The 22689-nt window shown below is 35.2% G+C and overlaps 3 protein-coding genes across 9 annotated transcripts in view; 1 reads left to right on the top strand and 2 right to left on the bottom strand.

The window, feature by feature from the left end:
- The window catches only part of LOC107748564 (bone morphogenetic protein receptor type-2-like), a 23750-nt gene extending 15097 nt beyond the window's left edge, over positions 1-8653 (bottom strand). For both annotated transcript variants that reach the window (XM_016563411.1, XM_016563412.1), the window contains exon 1: positions 7869-8653. In XM_016563411.1, the coding sequence (XP_016418897.1) occupies positions 7869-7944 (76 nt within the window). In that variant the 5' untranslated portion in view covers positions 7945-8653. The remainder of the gene's footprint in view (positions 1-7868) is intronic.
- Positions 8654-9864: 1211 nt separating this feature from the next.
- On the top strand, positions 9865-19069 carry fam117ba (family with sequence similarity 117 member Ba). The gene is made up of 8 exons (XM_016563432.1): positions 9865-10235; positions 11315-11467; positions 12910-12993; positions 13088-13198; positions 15415-15558; positions 16851-17076; positions 17166-17286; positions 18392-19069. Exons 2-8 carry the CDS (start codon positions 11447-11449, stop codon positions 18678-18680), a joined length of 996 nt encoding a protein of 331 aa, XP_016418918.1. The 5' UTR covers positions 9865-10235; positions 11315-11446; the 3' UTR covers positions 18681-19069.
- Positions 19070-20742: 1673 nt separating this feature from the next.
- Positions 20743-22689, bottom strand: part of ical1 (islet cell autoantigen 1-like) — a 13305-nt gene continuing 11358 nt past the window's right edge. For all 6 annotated transcript variants that reach the window (XM_016563404.1, XM_016563410.1, XM_016563409.1 and 3 more), the window contains one exon: positions 20743-21931. The gene's annotated coding sequence lies outside the window, so the exon portion shown is untranslated. The remainder of the gene's footprint in view (positions 21932-22689) is intronic.

Raw genomic sequence — 22689 nt, 5'->3', positions numbered from 1 at the left:
CAACTTCGAGCTGTCTATCGCCGGATCGGCTTTCACCGTGGACGAAGCGGAGTCCAGCCCGGGGTCGTCACGTGGTTGCCGCAAGCCTCCTTCATCGAATCCGCCAGCCGCGCCGTTCTCAAGTCTGCCGCCTCTGCTCACTCTAACCCTCCGGCTGTTCCTCACGCTACCGGCCTCTGCACACCTCGCTTTTCAGACTGATGAGCTTTGTAAAAATCGACGCGTTTCAAAAAGGCGGGGCATAGAGGATAAACAATAATGTACAGTATGTGGAAAATAATGTTTTTTTAACCTTAAACCGCATAAACACATTTCATTACACCAAATACACAAAATAATGTTCTTTTTAGCAACATGATATGACCCCTTTAAAGCACTTTTCTAATTGTATTATTGTATTGTATACAACTCTATTATGATTGTGATTTGTCATGTTGGATAAAAGCATTGGCTTTTAAAAGAGTATCAAAAACAAAAAGAACTTACAGTTTACAGTGTACATTTTCCCTTATACATATACATATATAATCTAAAATATTGATATTTTAAAAATAATGTCCAGATGCATACAGGACCATTTATAATGTACATACACATTACTCTACATACACATTAATTCAGTTTCCACCATACAATCAGCCAATGGTGATTTCTGACATTGGCTGACATATCAACCTAATGAGCATTCAGCCAACGGGAAGCTCTGACACAGGTTGACATATCGGGATAATGAATGTGGTCTGTTCATCCCTCTCTGTATTCAAGTGACAAGCACACTGGGGAGGAAGAGCGTGTGTATAATGTATGTGTATCCACGAAGATGACTGTTTCTGACAGGGTGAGTAGAGAAAAACGGACTTGCTGCAGTGTACAGAAAAAAGAAAGAAAGGAAAAGTGAGAAATATATATATTATGCCTTAAAAATGTTTCATTGTCACATCAAATTAAATACAAGGACTCTCGCTTTCCTGTAGCTGAGCTCCATGCCAGCATTTTACTGCCTCCTCATCAAAAAGCTGCAAAATATTATTAAATTATAACTCGGGCAACCTGATACCCCTGCAATCCAGTTTATGAAGCACTTCAGTAGCATAACTGCAAACAAAAACCAACTCAGTGAAGTGGATAATTCATGACTCTCCACTTATAACAGCACTACAAAGCACAGCAATGTGCTCACGACCTACATACTGATTCACATCTAATGCTTCCAGCCAAAAAACCCTCCCTTGCCTTTCCTCCAATCGGTCCATCCAGCCATCCTTTCACCCAGCTGCTCTGCCTAACCGTTTGAGTACACTAAAATACTTACAAGATAAGAAATATGTATGTGCGTGAGAGAGAAAGTGTGAGTTAGAGGTGAGGTGAATAAGAGTCATTCACCATTGTCCCGTAAGAATGCATCCCGTATGAATTGAGCAAATGTTTTATCACCTAAAGCAATAGTTCACCCAAAAAATAAAATGTTGTGAATACTTATTCAAATTCAAAAATGAAAAATGGCACCATAAAATCAGTCCTTATAGCTCCTGCGCTATAATCCAAAAGGGTAACACTTTATTTTACAGTGCCCTTGTTACACATACCTACTATAGTAATTAGTAAAACAAATTAATTATTTCCCTGAAACAGATGAACGTAAATGTGGCAATGTTTTTTTACATAGGGTGTTGAACAAATCACACTAGCGAGCTGCACTAACAGTGATGAAGCTGGTATGTGTTTCTGATGTGACCCCCTCTCTCTCTCTCTCGCTCTCTCACGCTCTCACGCTCTCTCTCTCTCTCGCGCTCTCTCTCTCTCTTTCTTTCTTTCGCTCTCTCTCTCTCGCTCTCACGCTCTCTCTCTCTCTCGCGCTCTCTCTCTCTTTCTTTCTTTCGCTCTCTCAAAGAATGAGCCGTTTTAGGGGGGCGTGGCAGAGTCTTAACTTTGATAAAGAATATCTCTTTGGTTTTGAGACTTTAGTCTTTGCAACTTCAGGGATCTTATCTATGCACAATCAGCTTGTAACACTCCAAAGAGAAAGGAAAACTTGAAATCGCATCATATGACCCCTTTAATGTTCGTGACAAAAATACACCACCTACACTAAACCTAACCATTTTGTTAGGCAAAAACAAACGTGATATAAAAATAAAAATGCATTTGCTGAAGCAACCATGCCATTTTAGATCTTCTGCATGTCTTTGAGCTCTTTTATTGTGACTCATGTTTCACAAGAATTGTATCTGAATGCAAACCAAGCAAGTTTATTTACTACAGAAAAGCCATAAATATGTCAGCAATGCAGCGATTGGCTGGCGGCAAGACAGCAACGTAATGACATCATATAATTAAAAAAGACACCTGACGAAAAACTTGACAAATTTCTGGACTTTTATAAGGAAACAGCAAAGCGAACAAAATTACATAAATGTTATAATAGATAAATGAAATGTGCACTGCTTTTTATTTTAATTATTGACAATGTTCCCAATTTATATTCGTGATTTCTAATATTTGTACAGGCTTTACATTTTTATTTCAATGTAGTAATTAGCAATTAATTTAATTTAATATTTGAACAGATTTGTTACGTGACAGCATTATTTAAAGTTTCTTAAGGGTCAAGATCATGTTATCTGCATCTCCTGCGCTCCATCAAGCCACTCCCATAATATCTGTCATCACTCAAATTAATGCACGACTCTACATTATCGTTGTGTAAGACTCGAATACAATTATGAAGTAGTAATTTTATGACAAATAAATCTTTCAGTGAGTAAAACTGGCTGTGTCTATAGTATTAAAGACTACACAACATTATTATATTATCTTTAAATCAATTTTTCAATTATTATTATTTTAAATTATTGTCCCTGGATTAGTAGGGTACTCTTGTAATAAAGTAGCGGTGGTAGCGGACAGATTTTAAGTATCAGTTCTGCTTAAAAAGATGCAATCTAATCCTGTTTACATGAAGTAAGCCTGCTCCCGAGCAGGTTTAAGTTTACGGCCCTGTTGCTATGACAGCAACTCCGGGATGAGCTTCAAAGAACCAACCATTCCAAGATCATGCCAAATCGTCAACAATCAAATCCAGCTAACGGAGTTAGCAACGTACGAAGAACGGGCCCCTGGTTATGTGATGCAAACACCAAACTGTATTAGTTAACAAATCTTGCACTATGGTAAATGTGGCATATTGTGCAACTGCACATAGAACCGCACAAAATAGGTCTATATTAATCAATAATCTGCCTTGTGAAAATTTGTGAGAAGGAATAAAACTTGTTTTTTACTGCCTCCAGTTTTCATTTCAACTGGAAACATAGGTACATTTTCTGTAGTTTTGCTTTGGCAAAAATGTAAGCGCAAAAATTTAGGCAGAGACACATTTTTCCACTAAACCTATGTTTATTTTTTACATTAAAAAATCTTTTTCATCAACGCTCACTTAGTCTGTAATCTTGTAATGTAATCTGCAGCAAATATTTAAAAATATCTATTTTTCATACTGTTTATTATAATACGTGATGCCTACATTCATAACATTTAAAATGGTTAATGTGAGCTTTTAATTTTTAATTTAGACATAATAGTATATAATTTAATATCTGCCATATTCAATTATCAACCATACCTTAAAAATAATTGGCTTAGCAATATCAGACAGAATTTAAATTTTTACATTTCATTTTTATTACCCTATCACTTTCTTCCTCATGCAAATTTATGGTATGGTATGGTATTTGGAATATAGTGCACACATCATACGGACTACATTGAAAATAATTTTATGGAGAGCTTTGTGTTTACTTTATTTTGAGTCTGAGATCTGAGTCCACTTACAAATCCAAGAACAGAATGAATATAAAAAGGAATTGTATTCTTTTTCCACTATAGGTTCACTTTTGGCTCCACTTAACATACAGACAGGCCAATAATCTGTTTGACTGATCATCCACTTTCCAAAACAGAACTCTGATATTCTTCAGAAGATTTCCCTGTTTCACGGAAAAAGAAAATCACATGAATTTTGATCATGTGAATGCGAACCCCTTTCACTTATATTGTGCATTCTAAAAAGCAAATCTCTCAGTGTTTATCTTGACACCTGAGTCCAATTTCAAGGCCAGGAACAGAATGAAAAGGAGCAGTTTTTTCTCACATAGTTCACTACTAGGTCTACTTAACATACAAAAAGACTAATAATTTGTTTGACTGATCAATTTTTTTTTATATTCTGCCAAAGAGCACTCTATTTCACAGAAAAAAATTAAATAACATGCAATTGGAATGAGATGTGGATGAGTAAATTGTCAAATTGTTCATTCTGGACTGAAATATTCCTTTAAATCTTGGTATGTAAACAAAACATTTTCACGGATAAACCACCCTTATCAACATACAACAGAGAGTACAGAACAAATCAGAACTACACAATTGAAAGGACATTGTGCTCAGTGCTTCTCAACTCACAGAGTCAAATACACAACCTTCCCTATCCCAACATGACACTTACTGTCCTGCTGGGGATTTATGATTGATTTCTAATGTATGGTATTTAAAAACGCACACAAAAAACGGGTATTCTAATGTATGGTATTTAAAAACGGGGTGTACGTATTTTAAAGTGAATATATATTTTACTCACAATTTCTACCTGATACAATATTTTAGAGCTTGGCATAACTAGAAAATATATATTTAATATAATAAAAATGCCAAGGGAATTTTGAGATTTTATCAATTATACATGACTTTTCCAGGTTTAGAACTTTCAAAATTAGGCCTCCTTATATATCCTTATATATTATATAAGTTTTCACAGGTAAAATAATTTATTATTTTAACATTCTGTTTGCATATTTTTTGTATGATTTTTCATTATAGTTACATTAAACATTACTGAACTTACAAAAATTATAGAATTTACTTACAGAAATTTGGGATATTTATATAAAATTGTATTATATTATTAATGTAGACATGTATTAAATGTAAAAGTAATAATGGAATATTATAACAGTATTTCTGTGATTAAGCTATAGCGTTTGTGCTATTTTTATACTAAATGTATTCAGACTACTGTTTTTCATACAAATACCTAAAAACGTTACATTTTTACCATGGTATTGAGGTGCGATATGTGTGGATTTAACTGGTATCATGATCTAAATGTGTGCTACTATGGAACACCAATGGTTAATTTGAATAAAACTCAAATAATTAGAATAATTAAATTTCACCATATAAAAATGAGGTTGTTTCAGTTTTTACAGATGTTACTCTTTTTGATAATGAACATGAATTTACATCTGCATCCTAACTCAAGCTGCTACTACTACTGTCAACTCAAGCTCCTGTCAAATGTGCATTTCTAAGAGACAAAAAATGTAGTATTATTAATATTGCAGCCTGCACTGAAAATTGTGCATTAGATACACGTCATCAATGTCAGGCAACACAAACCTGTTTCAGGATTTGAAACAATATGACTCATTAGAACATGCAGAAATTAATAAATAAATTTTTCTATTAAGATATTTCTTTTGTTAAGGAAAATTGACTGGAAAAGTGTAAAGAACTCAAAAAGTGTTTGTCATGTTCTGACCATAAAAAGCGGTTTAAAAGCACAATTAATGGTCTGGTTTCTATAACTTTCACTTAGGAGCTGCCTTTAAACTTGAAAGAAATAAAGACGTGAAATGTATTGTGATAATTATCGATATCGACTATCTAAATGATCAGGATCATTTTTTGGCCATATCACCCAGCCTTACTTATGCACTAATAGTATTTAAAATTTTGAATTAGCTTTTTATATGTCCAGTTTTCATTTTAATTTTAGTTTGTTTTAGTGATTTTGTTATGTGCTTTTGTCATTTTTATTTGTTTTCTATATATTTCTATTTAGATTTTTTTGTTTCCATTTTTCATTTAGTAATCTTAGTACTTGCCAACATTTCTCATTTTTATTTAAGTTTACATTTTTCGTCTAATATTTACATACATTTTAAATTTCAGCATTATTTCAATTACAGAAAAAAAAAATTTTGCCGTTTTTTTGGCTTTGTTATGATAGGACAGTTAGTTGACAGGAAGCAAAGTGGAAGAAAGTGAGGGGGGACAGGGTCAGGAAAACTCCACAAGCTGGGACTTGAACTCGGGACACCTAAAGAGCAACAATGCTATAGGTCAGTGTGCTGCCCACGAGGCTATCGGCGGTGCCCAAAAACATTCTTTAATCGTTTTAGCTAATGATAACAGCTCTATTCATAATGCTTGTAGTTTTATTGTTGAAGTCTAATAATCAAGCTATCATTGTGTCACTGTAGAAAAAATAAAATTGTCCTACATACTGGTTGTAAAAACACTTTGACTGACTGACTGAGTTTGATACTGCTCTACAACCAATAACAACACTACTTTAATGGCACCATAGTAACTACAAATCTGAGGCTGGCGTGAATCTGCAGTGGACATAAGCAAGCTTTTAAGGTTCTTGAGTGGTGTACTGTCCTCAGATATCTGTCCGAGCAGATATTTGGCTCTGGTTCCAGTCCGGATGGTCAGACTGCAGGGTTAGCTGTGGAGAAGGCCCATCTGCAAGCCATAATGTGCCTATTTAAGCATCATACCGCAAGATGAGAAATCAAGTTTCATGCTTGTCTTAACAGCTAATCAGTGTTTAGCCTTTATTCTCCCTACATGAACCATGAGCAGGGTCAGCTCTTATCTTATCTGTGTGATGCTCAGTAGCTCTGCAGCTCAGCTCAGTGAGAGAGAGAGCACACACACACACACATAAAAGATATATATATATATATATATATATATATATATATATATATATATATATATATATTTAAATGGATGTATAAACACAGATACAAAGGCACAATTGTTTATATATATACACATCCACACAGACGAGGACACAAAAAAGTGCAGATCTCTTGACTCACACACACCTACTCGCTTTGTTACTTATAAATACACAAAATTTCAGCATTATTTCAATTACAGAAAAAAAAAATTTTGCCGTTTTTTTGGCTTTGTTATGATAGGACAGTTAGTTGACAGGAAGCAAAGTGGAAGAAAGTGAGGGGGGACAGGGTCAGGAAAACTCCACAAGCTGGGACTTGAACTCGGGACACCTAAAGAGCAACAATGCTATAGGTCAGTGTGCTGCCCACGAGGCTATCGGCGGTGCCCAAAAACATTCTTTAATCGTTTTAGCTAATGATAACAGCTCTATTCATAATGCTTGTAGTTTTATTGTTGAAGTCTAATAATCAAGCTATCATTGTGTCACTGTAGAAAAAATAAAATTGTCCTACATACTGGTTGTAAAAACACTTTGACTGACTGACTGAGTTTGATACTGCTCTACAACCAATAACAACACTACTTTAATGGCACCATAGTAACTACAAATCTGAGGCTGGCGTGAATCTGCAGTGGACATAAGCAAGCTTTTAAGGTTCTTGAGTGGTGTACTGTCCTCAGATATCTGTCCGAGCAGATATTTGGCTCTGGTTCCAGTCCGGATGGTCAGACTGCAGGGTTAGCTGTGGAGAAGGCCCATCTGCAAGCCATAATGTGCCTATTTAAGCATCAAACCGCAAGATGAGAAATCAAGTTTCATGCTTGTCTTAACAGCTAATCAGTGTTTAGCCTTTATTCTCCCTTAAATTCACCACAAAACTGGCAGGACACAAACACACACACACACACACACACAGTGTACAATTAATCACGCCTTCACTTTGAGAGGACATGGAGGGATATGGAAACTAGGGTGTGGAACAGCAATTTTACTGTAATTCTATGATATTTACTGCCATCCTTTCTATTGCTACTATCGGTTAACTATTACTTACCAGCCACAGGACCCAGAAGAACCACCATGGCAATCAGTCCAACGTGAAGAATTGTTATTCGGGCTTCGACTGCCATGTTTTTTCTTTTCTTTTCTCCTCCTCTTCAAAGACAATATATTCTGATTTATTCTGTTACTTGTACAGCTGTCTAGGCTTCAGACTGCAGTCATGCAAGAATATTTGTGCTTTGGAGAGTCCAGCATCACACAATTTTTATCAAAACAGCATCAAAAGCAAGTTGTTCCTTTTAGAATGGCAATGAAATAGGGGGAAAAACTATCTTAAATATCTTGCATTAACCTTTGCATTGCTTTTTTCCCCTCCAGCAGGAAGCATCAAATGTAACCAGCTGATGACTGCTTAATCTGTCTACTGAGAGTCTGTGTCTGTTGTAACAAACCAAATTAACAAATCACATCAAACTTTGTTTCCCCCTTTGTTCCAAAGCAGGCGCCCCATACATTTGCCTAATCAGAGTTTAGCGCAGTTATATGGGACATCCCGAGACCGCAAGTCTCCTCGATGGAAACACAGTTTGTGGTACAGGGTAACATCCGTTTCGTGACTCCCGACTATTAAAATGTCCATTTGTCGTCATATTCCTCGCGTTCGTTATCTTTTGATCTTCGTTTCAGGAATTTTCTCTGTTTCCATGATTCATTGAGCTGGGAAACTGTACGTTTTGCGTTTTTCGTCCGTACTCCAAACAAGGGGAACGGCAACAGAAGACGGCCAGGAAGGAACAGCAGACCAGACAGCGACTGGAAACGCCTCGTCTTCAGATTGTCTCCGGGATCCGATTGTTCGATGTGGGGGCCGATTTATAAGAGAAAAGAGGCGAGGCGCCCTCATGCGGCAGACTGAGAGAATGACACCATAGGAAGACACTGAGGAAAATATAAAGGCTGACAAATAAACACTGCCCTTAGAGGAGAGCTGTAATTTTTTTTTTACTGAGCTGTAAATTCCTGTTTTAAAATTACCTAGACAACCAGTTTATATATATAATATAGTATAATTTACATTTACATTACATTTAGTCATTTAGCAGACACTTTTATCCAAAGCGACTTATAAATTAGGACGATAGAAGCAATCAAAATCAACAAAAGAGCAATAATATGTAAGTGCTGTGACAAGTCTCAGTTAGCCTAATGCAGTATGCAAGGGTTTTTTATATAATAAATAAAAAGAAATCAAGTATATAGAAGAGAAAAAAAAAGAATAGGGAACACTTGTGTTAGAGTGTCTAAAGTCAAAAGATTAGAAAAAGAATAGCTAGTGTTGGAGGGGCATTTCTTATAATAAATAGAGTTAGAATAGAGATTGTTAGAGTTAGAGGATCAATTGAAGATATGGAAGAGATGTGTTTTTAGCATTTATAATTTACAAATATCTTAATTATATAAATTATAATTGAAATATCATTTAGTTAAAAAATAAACAATTATATTATAGACAAGAAACATGTTTGTTTTACCAGTTTTATATATATATATGTGTGTGTGTGTGTGTGTGTGTGTGTTAATATGTAAAATATAAAATATTATATGACTGTTCTCAGTTGTACAGCAAAAATATATATATATAGGCCTACTTGCATATGTAACTATTTATTTTGCTCTTGTGTGCATAATTTCACATTTTCAATAGAATAATAGTATGCTGCTATTTTCTGGTGTATTTTCTTACATCTGTTATCAATTGTAAAAGCTATTACATTATAAATAGGAATACATACATCTATGCGTTACTGAATATAGCCTACATTGTGTATTGTACCTGTGACTTTATAGAAATTTTTTATTTTATTATATCATATTTATTTGATTTGACTTTTGATATGTTTATAGCGTGATAGCGCCCATCTCTGGTCGTGGACTCGGAGCAGACGTCAGCAGCACGGAGGAAGACAGCACCACGCGCCTCAGCAACAGTAACGTAGTCTGGTGTGCGCGGGCACGAGCACGGAACCGAGCGCGCACCTCAACGCCAGCTGTCCTCTGAGTCTGAGGGGGGCCCTTACCGCCCCTCCCCAAAAGATATGTCTGCAACCGCATAAACCACAGAATTTAGAGCCTTTTATCCTTCAGCTGACGAGGACCAATTCATAAATTCACTCGCTTCGATATTACAGCCCCAGCATCACCTTTACACAGCGACAGCCCATCGACCACCAGCAGCGCAGCAACGCCCATAGCAACGGCGCTGCGCATCCTCAATCTGTTTCTCCGACCCAGCAACACCAGCAGCCAACCTGCTTTCCGACGACCTTCTGAACGCTGGATCCATATCACACCGTTGTGTTTTTCTTTTTATCGCAAACCATGAACGCGACGTGTGCGGTTATTGTCTCATCAGTCAAAGGTGCGTATATGAAACACCGTGCGCTCGTTTATCAATGCATTGCATATTATTGTTCTATTGTGGATGCTGTTTTTGCACGCCGAATAATTTAATCCATGAAACTATTGTAGATTATGAATAATGTGACCAGTGTAATCTATAAAGCATTGGCACAAACCGAGATGCATGCGGTTCATCGTCTTGTTTTCGTTGTTGCTGAGCGCGGGGTGCGGTGCTGCAGATTTCACACTGATGCGACTCTGCGTCTGCTGCGATCATTTAATAATCCATCGGCAAAAACAATTATAAACGCCTAAATAGAGTTTTGACATGTATGCAAAATTATTTGTTTCGTTGATGCAGTAATTTTATGTTATATGTATATAATGGTTTGGATATTTTATTTTAATGACGAATTATTTCACCAAAGATTTTATTTTATTAATACATTTAATCAATTTGGTCTTGCAGCGTGTTCTGCATTGCATTAACATTACACCTTATCTAAATTGGTTGCCATGGCAAACACCATGGCTAAAAACAGGCTTTAGGGGGCACTATGTGGGTAAACAACATTACGTTTTAAACAACAACCATTACAATCACTCAGCCTTCAGCTGACTGTAGGCTGTATTACAATGTTTTACATGAATGCATACAAATCTTACAGAATGTCAAACCAGGACACAGATGGAGGGAATTTTACAAAGTGACCTCAGTGATCTTGTGTTTTTGTTTGTTTATACATGGTAGGAACAGACAAAGGGAGAAAAAGATGTGTGTAGTGAAGAATAATAAGATTGCGGAGAATGTAGAATATAAATGGGGAACAGAGGTTAAAACAAAATGGAGCCACACATGATGGATTAAGAGATTATGGATAGAGGCCAAGAGATAATGATTGTTTTATTGCAGGAGAGGAGGGTAAAAGCTGGGTCAGCTGGTCAGCAATTTTTGCTGTGCAGAATAAAAAAAGATTTAAAAATTACCTTCTAAAATAATGATATATATACAGTATATATATATATATATATAGTATATATTAATGTCTATGGGTCTATATATAAAATATACTTCTTTTTCGTCTCTTTTTACCTTAGTCCCTGGTCATTTCGAAAGCCCTTCCTCCAGCTGAAACAATAAGGGATCCTCCTCCCTTCAACTCACCTGTAAGTTCTGGCTTATCAAGGACCTGGCAGCGGCACGGGAGCTCCGCCCACCACACCCTCTAAATGAGGGACAAGGCCACCCAGGTGAGACATTTATGCTGTTTAAATGCTATGTATATATATAATACTTACATACACTAAATGATCAAAATTATACCATAAGAAGAGAGAGAAATATATATATACAGTATACACACACTCACACACACACTAGGACTGTAAAACGATTAATCGCGATTAATCGCATTCAAAATAAATGTTTCTATTTACATACTATGTGTGTATATATATTTATACTTGTATATAATTAATATTATATATAAATATAAATATTTATATATAAATCTAACATACAGTATTTTTCCTTAATATATACATGTATGTGTGTGTATTTATATATACATAATAATAAATATGCACAGTACACACACATATAGTATGTAAACATAAACTTTTATTTTGAATGCGATTAATCGTGATTAATCGTTTTGCAGCCCTAATATACAGTAGACAGAGGCGGACAGTAGTGAAGTATTTTTACTCTGCTTTAAAAGTACTTTTCAAGTGTATGTACTTTATCAGAGTGTTTTTCTTTAGAAAACTTTACTTCACAACATTCCAAAGCATAATATTGTACTTTTTACTGCACTACATTTCATATTAAATATCATTGAATACTTAATTTTATTAGAAATCTATTACTTTCTTACTTTTACTCAAGTAAAAGTAATTCAAAGATTTACTTGAGAACAAGAAAGTGCTACATTTTTATTGTTCTTAAGTATTAAAGATAAAACAAACAACAACTTTTATTTATGAAATGTAGTGCAGTAAAGAGTATGACATTATGCTTTGGAATGTAGTGAAAGAAAGTTTTACAAAGAAAAACATTCTGATAAACTACAGATACTTTTTTAATTTACTTGAGTAAAAAATCATCTTCTTAACATATGTGAAAAAACAGGGATCATTTTGTTTGTATCAAGGCTGATAAATACACACTGCCTTTAGAGTACCTGTAATTTACAAATTGTAATATTATTTAGTAAAATATATAGGCAAGAAGCATGTTTTACATATTATTTATATATTATAGATTATTTTAAATTATAATTAAATATATAATAGTATACCAAATATATAATGAAACAATGAGCTCAAATGTATATTACACACATGCATAATGTTTTTTACACACAAGCACCCTGGTATATTTTCTTCTTGTCCATGAGTTATAGGGTGCAAAAAGGTTGTTTCATAATTTTTCTTAGCATGCAAAAATGCAAAAAAAAATTGAAATGATAGTTTATAGTTACTGTGGTTTGTTATGCTGAAAAAAGATGAAGAAGAAGAAGAAGAAGCATGTGAATCAAATGTTCTTGAAGCCATACGATAGCTTTATGTGGAAAAAAAGACTGAATAATCTTCCCCTTCCTTGTGCCGATTTATGAATGAATCAGTCAATGCTTGAATTGTTTGGTCCAATCTCTGTTCTTCGCTCATTCTCTCTCTTTTTTCCTTGTCAGACCCCTAGGGCCTGGGTAGATGAGCGGAGGAGAGGCTCTCATAAGCGATCGGCTTCCTGCGGCAGCACTGACCAGCTGAAAGAGGTGAGACATCTAGAGCTATTATAACATGTGCTGATCCACCGTCCTCTTTTTTATGTACTATGCTATTCATCATCTCTGTTTTGACTTCTTTTAGATTGCAAAATTGCGACAACAGCTCCAGCGGAGCAAACGCAGCAGCCGCCATCGCCGGGACAAAGACCGCAAATCCCCCTTTAATGGCAACCATGCCATCATCCAATCACAGGTGGGCTTCATCGCATCCCAGCAGCCAACATTTGTGCTTGTGTGTGAATGTACATCATTAATAATACCTCCATAACCTGGGCTAGTACACGCTGCAGAATTGAAGTAGGCCAAACATCTGGAGAATTTAATAGCGCCCCACTTTCCTGCATATCTGTCCCAATTTTGCGGTTTCTCTGGCCCCTCGGAGACTGGGGGACAGGATTGTCCCAAAGGACAGTGGCTGGTTTTAGAGTAGATTACAAAGACAGTGTCCTCTTGCAGCCTGCCTTCACCAGCACAGCCTTTGGATGAATAAGTCAACACATTGTATTTCTATGCATGTGCATTTTTATATCATTTGTGCAATTAATTATACATGACACCTCAGCAGTATACAGCAACCTAGCATGAAAATAAGCACCCTTAGTAGAAGACATTTTATTGTTTACTTGAAGGAATATTTCAGGTTTAGTACAAGTTAAGCTCAATCATTAGCATTTGTCAGCTAATGTTGACTACCACAAAAATAATTTAGATTTAAGAGTTGAGGTTATGGTGAGGTACTTACAATTAATTATAAGTACTCACATTAACCATTGCTCAAGGAAATTTTGCGAAATTCAGTCATTTAGGAATCTGCATGATCGAAAATTTCACATGAGGTCGGAACAGATTTCGCATCAGGTTCAGACTTTTCACGCAAATTTGCTGCATTGACCAACAGATCTACACAGAGAAGTGTATTTTGCATCACTACACTATTAAAATTGGACAATGGTCCTTTTTGCAAGTGAATTTTCAATTGAATTTCACTAATGTGACTGCGCATTAATTCATCTTTTAGAACTAGTGTATTATTTGAGCTGTAAAACAGTTTTTCACAGTCCTTATAGGGTTGAACGTTTTTAGGCATTTAGGCAAAATTATACAATTAAAAAAACATACAAAAGGTTAGAGAGCCATTTTGACACATTAAAATCATGTAAGGGGCCATTTACACAGATTGAGTTTTTGCTTTGAAAAATGCAAGATACAGGCAGTGAAGGGAGAAAAACGCAAACTTTTTTTTTTAAAGGGGTCATATGATGCAATTTCAATTTTTCCTTTACATTTCCGTCACACGCTTGAGGAATTTGGCCAATCACAACGCACTGGATAGCTGGCTAATCAGAGCACACCTCGCTTTTCAGACCGATTAGTTTTGTAAAAATCGACGCGTTTCAGAAAGGCGGGGCATAGAGGAGAAACAATAATGTACAGTATGTGGAAAATAATGTATTTTTTTACTTTAAACCGCATAAACACATTTCATTACACCAAATACACAAAATAATGTTCTTTTTAGCAGCATCATATGACCCCTTTAAGTTGAACTTATTTGAATTTGAAACAGCGTTTTGAGAACACCATGTCATGCGCAAGATTCTGCAAAAGAAACAAGATACGAGTGTAATGGTCTATTTTGTGCATGTTTACATAGAAAAACAATGGAAAAGTAGCGCAGTGGAATGAAAAAAACATGTCCTGTGTGAACGGATCATTCATAGAAACATGCACAATGCACATCTTGTGGCTATACTACTAAATAATGGAAGCAAGTATTTCAGCGTTTACAGATTGGTTCTATTCACTTCCATTTGCTTCACTGTAATCCAGATTTTTGCTTTTTTTTTTTTAAGAAAGAAGGAAGAAGCGGAAGCTAGTTTTTGTATGCCACAATTTCCATAGCTTAAGCTTAATTTGTACCAAACCTGGAATATTCCTTTGTGTTTTGAAGATAGGAGAGGTTTTGTCAATACACCTCAAAAGCCAAGAGGACTCATACTTGTTTCTGAGAAATGCAACACACAGAGAAAGAAAAAAAGGCAACATTTTGGCTATCCATAACCATAAATGACTAAAATCATAAGAGCATGGAGAAAATATTTAGAAAGAGCACTTACATCACACTATACTCAAAATAAGTACCCTCAAGCTCAGCAGTAACGAGCTCTCAATGGTAATGCTCTCTGTAGTCGGTGGTTTGTGTGTAATGATGGAGCTTAGCCTGGCAGAATGTTTGATTTTTGGCAGTGGAGAGACTGTAGAGATTGTGTATGTGTGGGCTAAGCGTGTGTGGGAGTCGTTCTAACAGGATTACACAGAAGGCTGGTTTCCCCTACAGCGGGAATGTTTGTGGACCCATACACACATTTCTGAAGAAGCATTGTACCCTTTCCTCTTTTTCACTCTCAGTCTCAGATGCCTAAAACCATCCTGATTCCCATCCCCATCTCTAAGTCCACACCTCCCAGATTTCGGAACAGCATAGAGGGGCTCAACCAGGAGATTGAACGCATCATCATCCGGGACACTGTGGAGAGAGATGAGATCATAGTAGTGAGTGCATCTCAACAACTTTTTTTTTTTCAGCAACTACAGAGTAAGAAACCAGAGACATTTCCTAGTTAAGTCGTCAAAATATATCAATTTTCATTGTGTTATTGTGGGTGGGTTCCCTATACTATAATTATGGTTAATAATTATGATGCTTTTAATGGTTTTAATACAGTTCACCAAAACTCACAATATGAAAAATAGTAAATAGTAATGACTACAAATCGCAAACTGTATCAAAACTGTATTCTAACAAAATTATGACTTTATAAAAACACATTAGACATGAGAACATATGATAAATAAAACTGTATTTAACAAATAGTTTTAACATTTTGTGATTCTATTTAATATTTTAACTTTCACAAACTGTGAATATATTGTTTAAAGTAATTACCACTTTTTAACTTTTCAAATCTTATTTTATGCTTTTAGAGCACGAAGAATGTCCTTTCTGCAAATGTACTTGTTGCAGTTGTAATTTAGTTGATTTTTTATTCATATCAAGGTGACATTATTCTACTAACTCTTCAACCACTGATCATTAAAAGGACATTTAAAAATAAAAATAAAAAATAACAAATTAGTATTATATAGCATGTTGCCTTAATCAAAAATGTTTATTATCTGGAACATTGAGTGATAATGTTTCAAAGTGATTTCTGTCATTTTGAAAGACAATAAATCTTATATTTACAGGTTTTTTCAGGTAAACACTGTTAAAAAGAGATTAAACAAAACTGGAAAGAAATGTAATGGTTCGGGGAGAAATACTAGATTTTTTTGGTGCATGCATACCAGTGAATTATTCATGAGATATATCATAAATCTAATCAAGGAGAACAGACTGCAAATGTGCAGCATATGTTGTTTTTTTCATATTGTTACAGCATAATACAAAGAAAAAAAGAGAGAAAATAATCAGGAGGAAAGAATGCAGCGGACTCAAGAGAGATATTTTTGTTATACCATGTCACATTAAAATATCAAGCTTACATTATTCTCCTGACGTCTAAAGGAAATTGTACAGTTCATTCAGTCAAACTGATGGATAAGGATTATGATTATGATTTGCAATTATTTGTTTCAGTCTTTTTGAACAGTACTTCTCCAAACCAAAAGTGCCTCCCCTAATTTAAAACGCAACATCCTCATTAGGAAAAAGGTGGATAGGGACTATAATAAAGCTTATCGGCGCACAATCAATACTAATGTGATGTTTGGTGGAATCCAATTAACAAGAATTGCTTTTGTCCTACGCATCCTGATGAAGCAAATGTGCGTATGTGTTTTAGCCACAGGACGTTCCTGATGGGCACCGCGCGCCCCCGCCCCTCCCCCAGCGCAGCAGCAGCATACGCAGTATTGACACACAGACGCCCTCCAACGGCGGCCTCGGCAGTAACCGTAGCAACAGCAGCAGCCGTGCTGACTCTGTCTCACCGTCGTACCTCAGCATCCTCAACGACACGGTCGGAAACAGCCCGCTCGATGACACGCTCAACGAGAGCAAAGAAAGAGGTCAGAAGCACACGCAGCATCACCATCATCATCACAATAACCTAACATCAAACTATTTGAATCCTAAATATTCCTTTTTCCTGTCTTAGACCTAGGACCTTGGTCTCCTCTGCCCAAATATGCTTCATCTCCAAAGCCCAACAACAGCTATATGTTCAAACGTGAGCCTCCGGAGGGCTGCGAGAGAGTTAAAGCTTTTGAAGAAAACCAGTGAGTAACCGCTTTGTAGACATTTGGTCTGTATGTTGGTGAGTCAGTTGAAGCAGCTATGCATTCAGAAAATGTCATTTGTCCAAAATATTATGAGCTATTTTATGTTGTATTTATTTGAAATGATGTTTGCATTTTTTTTTTTCAACCCTGTTACCAAAATATTTTTTGGAATACTGTTTAAAAAAGGTCTGTGATTTTGTTATTTTGTAAATAAATAAATAAACAGAATACGAAATATATGAAATAATGATAGATATGAAATAAATTCAAATAAAATACATTTAGAAATAAATTATATCTAAGAAAATTAGGTTAACAGGGTTGTAGATTCAGCCCAAATGAAGCTGTAATTACAGCAATTACGGACTAGCTACTTTGGAATCAAATGTTTGTAGTTTGATAAAAAATTTCCTATAAATTATGGAAGCCCATTTTCGCCTTGTTTTGGTAAATCATAACTATGATATTAAAAGTCAAATTTATAACATAGTAAGTCATAAATATGAGAAAAAAAAGTCAAAATAATGACAAATTAGACATAATTATGAGATAAAATCAATTATGACAAAACATCTTAGTCATAATTATGAGGCTAGTCATAGTCAGTTATATGCCACAAAAAGTCTAAATTATGACATTAAAAGTTGAAACTTTCGGTCATAATTGACTTTTTATCTCAATTTTAAATTTTGTCCGAATTTTGTCTTAACTTAATATGTCATAATTATGATTTATCAAAGCAAATCAAGATTTATTTTTTTCTTATTTGGCCGAAATGGGCTTTCATACAAAATAACTTTGGTAACAGAATTGAAAAGTGATTGAAGTGATTGAAAAGTAATTTGTGTAAAACATATATTTTTTTAAATTATAAAAGTACTGCTGAGGTGGGCCCTTGGACTTTAAAAAAAGTGATGGTACACTCATTTGTATCTCATGTGTGGAAAATAGCAAGACTTAGTTATTTTGTAATAAAGGTTTCCTCACATAACAAAGAATTGTGAGGGATTTAACTGCCAGGAACATTCATATTTTTATCAGTATAAAAGATGCTCATCTTCACGAAAGAGCCATGAACTGGTCTTTCCATCTTCTGTTCCAGGCCAAGGCCTCTCCAAGAGATTCCTCCTTATCTCTGCCCAGACAGAAACAAGGTGAACTTCATTCCCAAAAGCGGCTCTGCTTTCTGCCTGGTGAGCATCTTGAAGCCACTGCTGCCCACCCAGGAGCTGAACTTCCGTAGCGGGGTGGGATACCGCAGCATCTCCCCGTCGTTGGTGCCTCTGGGTGGGGTCGCGGTGAGGAGCCTGTCCCCCTCCATGGGTCCCGTCTTGTCCCGTGGACGTCAGTCACCATGCCTCCCACGACATCTTGAGGAGCCAGAAGGTTAAAACGGAACAGAGGAATCTCAGCTGATGAACAGAGATGCCATTTTTCCCACACTCCTGTATCGTCTGATAGAGTCAGAGCTTTGTTAGGAATTTATTCAAGAACCGGTTCTCAACAACTCCGAGAGATATCAGTCTGAAACTTGAACATGAGTTTTTTTTTTGTTGTTATCTAAGGGTAATGGTTACATGTTAAACGAGGATCAAAAGGAGGTTTTCAAGATGGTCTATGTATATAGATGAAACATTTTTAGTATTGCACTGCTTTTTACTTTCTCAACTATTTATTGCATTTTACCATGAAGCCTTTGAATTTTCTTATGTATAGCTGCATCCTTTAACCTACACAAAAGTTTGGAATAATTAAGATTTTTGAAAGATGTCTCTTAAGCTCACCAAGGCTGCATTTATTTGATTGGAAATACAGTAAAACAGTAATATTGTGAAATAATATAACATTTTAAAATGTTTTCTAAACGTCATTTAGTCCTGTGATGGCAAAGCTGTATTTTCATCATCATTTTTCAGTATCACATGATCCTTCAGAAATCATTCTGTGCTGATTTGGTGCTCCAGAAACCATTTCTTAAAATAATTTTTAAGAAATTAATAAATTCATTATTTTATTCAGCAAGGATGCATTAAAGTGATCAAACGTGACAGTAAAGACATTTATAATGTTACAAAACATTTGTGTTTCAAATAAATGACATCTTTTGAATTTTCTATACATCAAAGAATCCTGAAAAAATGATTTCCACAAAAATATTAAGAAGCAAAAACTGTTTTCATCTTTAGTAATAATAAGAACTGTTATTAATAGAGTACCTATAGTAATTCTGAAGGATCATGTGACACTGAAGACTGGAGTAATGCCTGCTGAAAATTCAGCTTTGCCATTACAGGAATACATTATATATTTTTTAAATATATTAACATAGAAACCAGTTCTTTTAAATAGAATTTACAGTTACTACTGTATGTTAATCAAACAAATCCAGCTTTGGTGAGTATAAGAGACTTCTTTTAAAAACACAAAAAAAATCTGAATTTTCCCAAACTTTTGACCTGTAGTGTAAATGTAAGTGATTTGATTTACTAGGGAAATGGAGGTTTTAGGTCACAGTTTTGCTTGCTTATAGTTTACATGCAGTTTGAATAGTGCTGGAAGAACAACTAGAAATGTTGTAGCAGATTTGAGGAGGACTAACAAATGTGCCTGACTCCCGCCACTCGTTCGTAGGACCCCATTTGCATACAGTCTGTCCCTACATCCAGTCTCGCCCCTTAAATGTATAGAGCCCTTCCCCATATACACAACTGGTATGTGCTTAATGTGATTTGCTGGTGAGAGGATGTTTTGATGGTACACGAACAGCCTGGACACGCATTAGGAGACATAGAGCAAATGTACCGGACAGTATTATGATTATGATGCACTTATCAGTTCTGTTGCTAAATTTCAAGATTAGTTCAACAGAAAGGTGTCATTACTGTAATTTCAATCGAGTGAAGGAAAATAGATCAGACTATCAGAGCACACTGGATATGAAAGACTTGTCATGTATAAACGAGAGAAAAGGGATGCAAATAATTTAAAAGAGGGAGGGCATGGCTTTAGCTAATAGTGAACTGATTTGAACTGTAGCATCTTTATACTGTGAAATTTACCATTAATCACACCGTAAAGCTTCCTTTCTTCCAAAAAGAAAAAAAGTTGAAAGAAAACGGGCAATTCTGAACAAATTGTATGTAATTGCCTTAATACTGAATTGTGTGTAAATTAGACTGTGCCTGTTAGTGAATTTAAGATTTTTTTCTTTCTGTGAATACATTTCAAGATGGGTGTAACTCTGGTTTCTTGACAGGATAAAATTGGATTTTATATTGATTATATTGACTAATAACAATCAGAAACGGAATTCTACTCCGATTTATTTGCTCTCAAATGCAACATCTCTCAATCCAGTCTCCTTCAATGAAATTGTACATTATTTAACCGAAACAAAGGCAAAGTTGCATAAAATAAACAGATGAAAGCAGCTGCGAATGGTGCGGTGTACATTCTTTTTCTTACAAAAAAAAGTGATACAATAACATCGTTCCAAACACAAAGTGACACTTCAAAATGTTTAAACCACTCAAAGACAAAAACGTGCTCCATTAAATATGGAGTGAAATCCTGTGCGAAATGTACAGACAAAGCTATTCAGATCAACGAACATGTCTATGCTTAAAACAGACAACATACATTCTAGAACAATCCGAGACGGGACTCGGAGACAGTTTAGTGCAAGCGATAACTTGATTTCTTCAATGCAACAGAAAACCGATTGGTCACTCCTGATGAGACTAAACAAGATCATCTGGGATAAAATGAAATGTGTAACGTTTTCTAGAGTAGGATATTTAGGTAAACCTGTGCTAAAGGTGACAAATGAAATAAAACCACATACAAAAACATTACAGTGTTTTGCATCACAGTGTGACTGTGAAGAACATTTGGGAGACGTAATTTCTCTGAGTGAGAGTGTTTCAGCATTTCTATCACTGAAAACAAGAATGCATCACCTACGATTAGCTCCATTAAACTGTGACCTTCTCATTCCCACCAAACTAATGGCACAGCACACAACTTGCATATGTAGTTAACAGTAACACTTTTTTATTAGATTAATAAATCATTTGATATATTTTATCATTTAGGGTTAAACTAATCCAGACTCCAAAAAATATTTGTGATTTACACGCAACTTCACACACTTTGGGTATCGGTCTTAATTAAAAATAGTCTATAATCTATAATGGATGTTATAAATCTGTAACCCTGTTTCTGGACATTAAAACTCCCATCGTACAAAGCAAACAGATATACACACATTTACGCAGGTTTGGTCCTAGGCAAAAAAGCCCCCCATATACGAGATGGGCAAATCCTCACCTTCACATCCCTTTAAACATGAGCACTTCATAAAGTAACAGATTCTTTGCTCTCAGGTAACAACACTATAGGTGTCCTAATGAACACACAGTAAATTCACGCACACAATGAAAGAATGGAGAAAAGAGAGACATTCCCATATCTCAGAAACCTTCCAGTGTTTTATATGGATAGAGATTTCTGGATGCTTCCTTGGCTCAGGTTGAATTGTTTCAGGAGAGGTAGTGATCCAGCTCCGAATAAAGGCTTGGGATATGCACTCCTTTCCATCAAAGAATATTTTGGATGTGATACAGCTCCAGACCATCCTTCACTGAGGGAGGTAAAAGACTGCGTTATGACATGCACAATCTCACCTTTGCAATACAAGATTACTTGTGACAAGTAAAGCCATATTTATAAGTATTATACACAGTATATATATATATATATATATATATATAAATGTGTGTGTGTGTGTGTGTGTGTGTATGTATAAGTATATATACTGTATATATATATATATATATATATAAATGTGTGTGTGTATGTATAAGTATATATACTGTATATATATATATATATATACTAGTGCTGTCAAACGATTAATCGCGATTAATGCATCCAAAATAAAAGTTTTTGCTTACTCAATATATGTGTGTGTACTGTGTACATTTATTATGTTCACTGCCGTTCAAAAGTTTGGGATCAGTAAGACCTGTAATGTTTTTTAAAGAAGTCTCTTATGCTCATCAAGGCTGTATTTATTTGATCAACATCATTACTCCAGTATAAAGTGTCACATGATCCTTCAGAAATCATTCTAATATGCTGATTTATTATTAGAATTATCAATGTTGGCAACAGTTGTGCTGCCAACATTTTTTTTTGGAAACTGTATTGCTTCTTTAAGATATTCTTTGATGAATAAAAAGTTAAAAAGAACAGCATTTATTCAAAATATAAATATTTTCTAACAATATAAATCTTTGCTATCACTTCTTAAAAATTTAACACATCCTTGCTAAATAAAAGTTTTAATTTCTTTCAAAAAAAGAAAGAATAAAAATTTACTGACCCCAAACTTTTGAA

This window comes from Sinocyclocheilus rhinocerous, unplaced genomic scaffold, assembly GCF_001515625.1.
Source record: "Sinocyclocheilus rhinocerous isolate Xijiao unplaced genomic scaffold, SAMN03320098_v1.1 scaffold349, whole genome shotgun sequence".
Classification (NCBI taxonomy): Eukaryota; Metazoa; Chordata; class Actinopteri; order Cypriniformes; family Cyprinidae; genus Sinocyclocheilus; species Sinocyclocheilus rhinocerous.
Note: the sequence above shows the minus strand (reverse complement) of the source record. Positions and strands in the feature narration are given on the sequence as shown.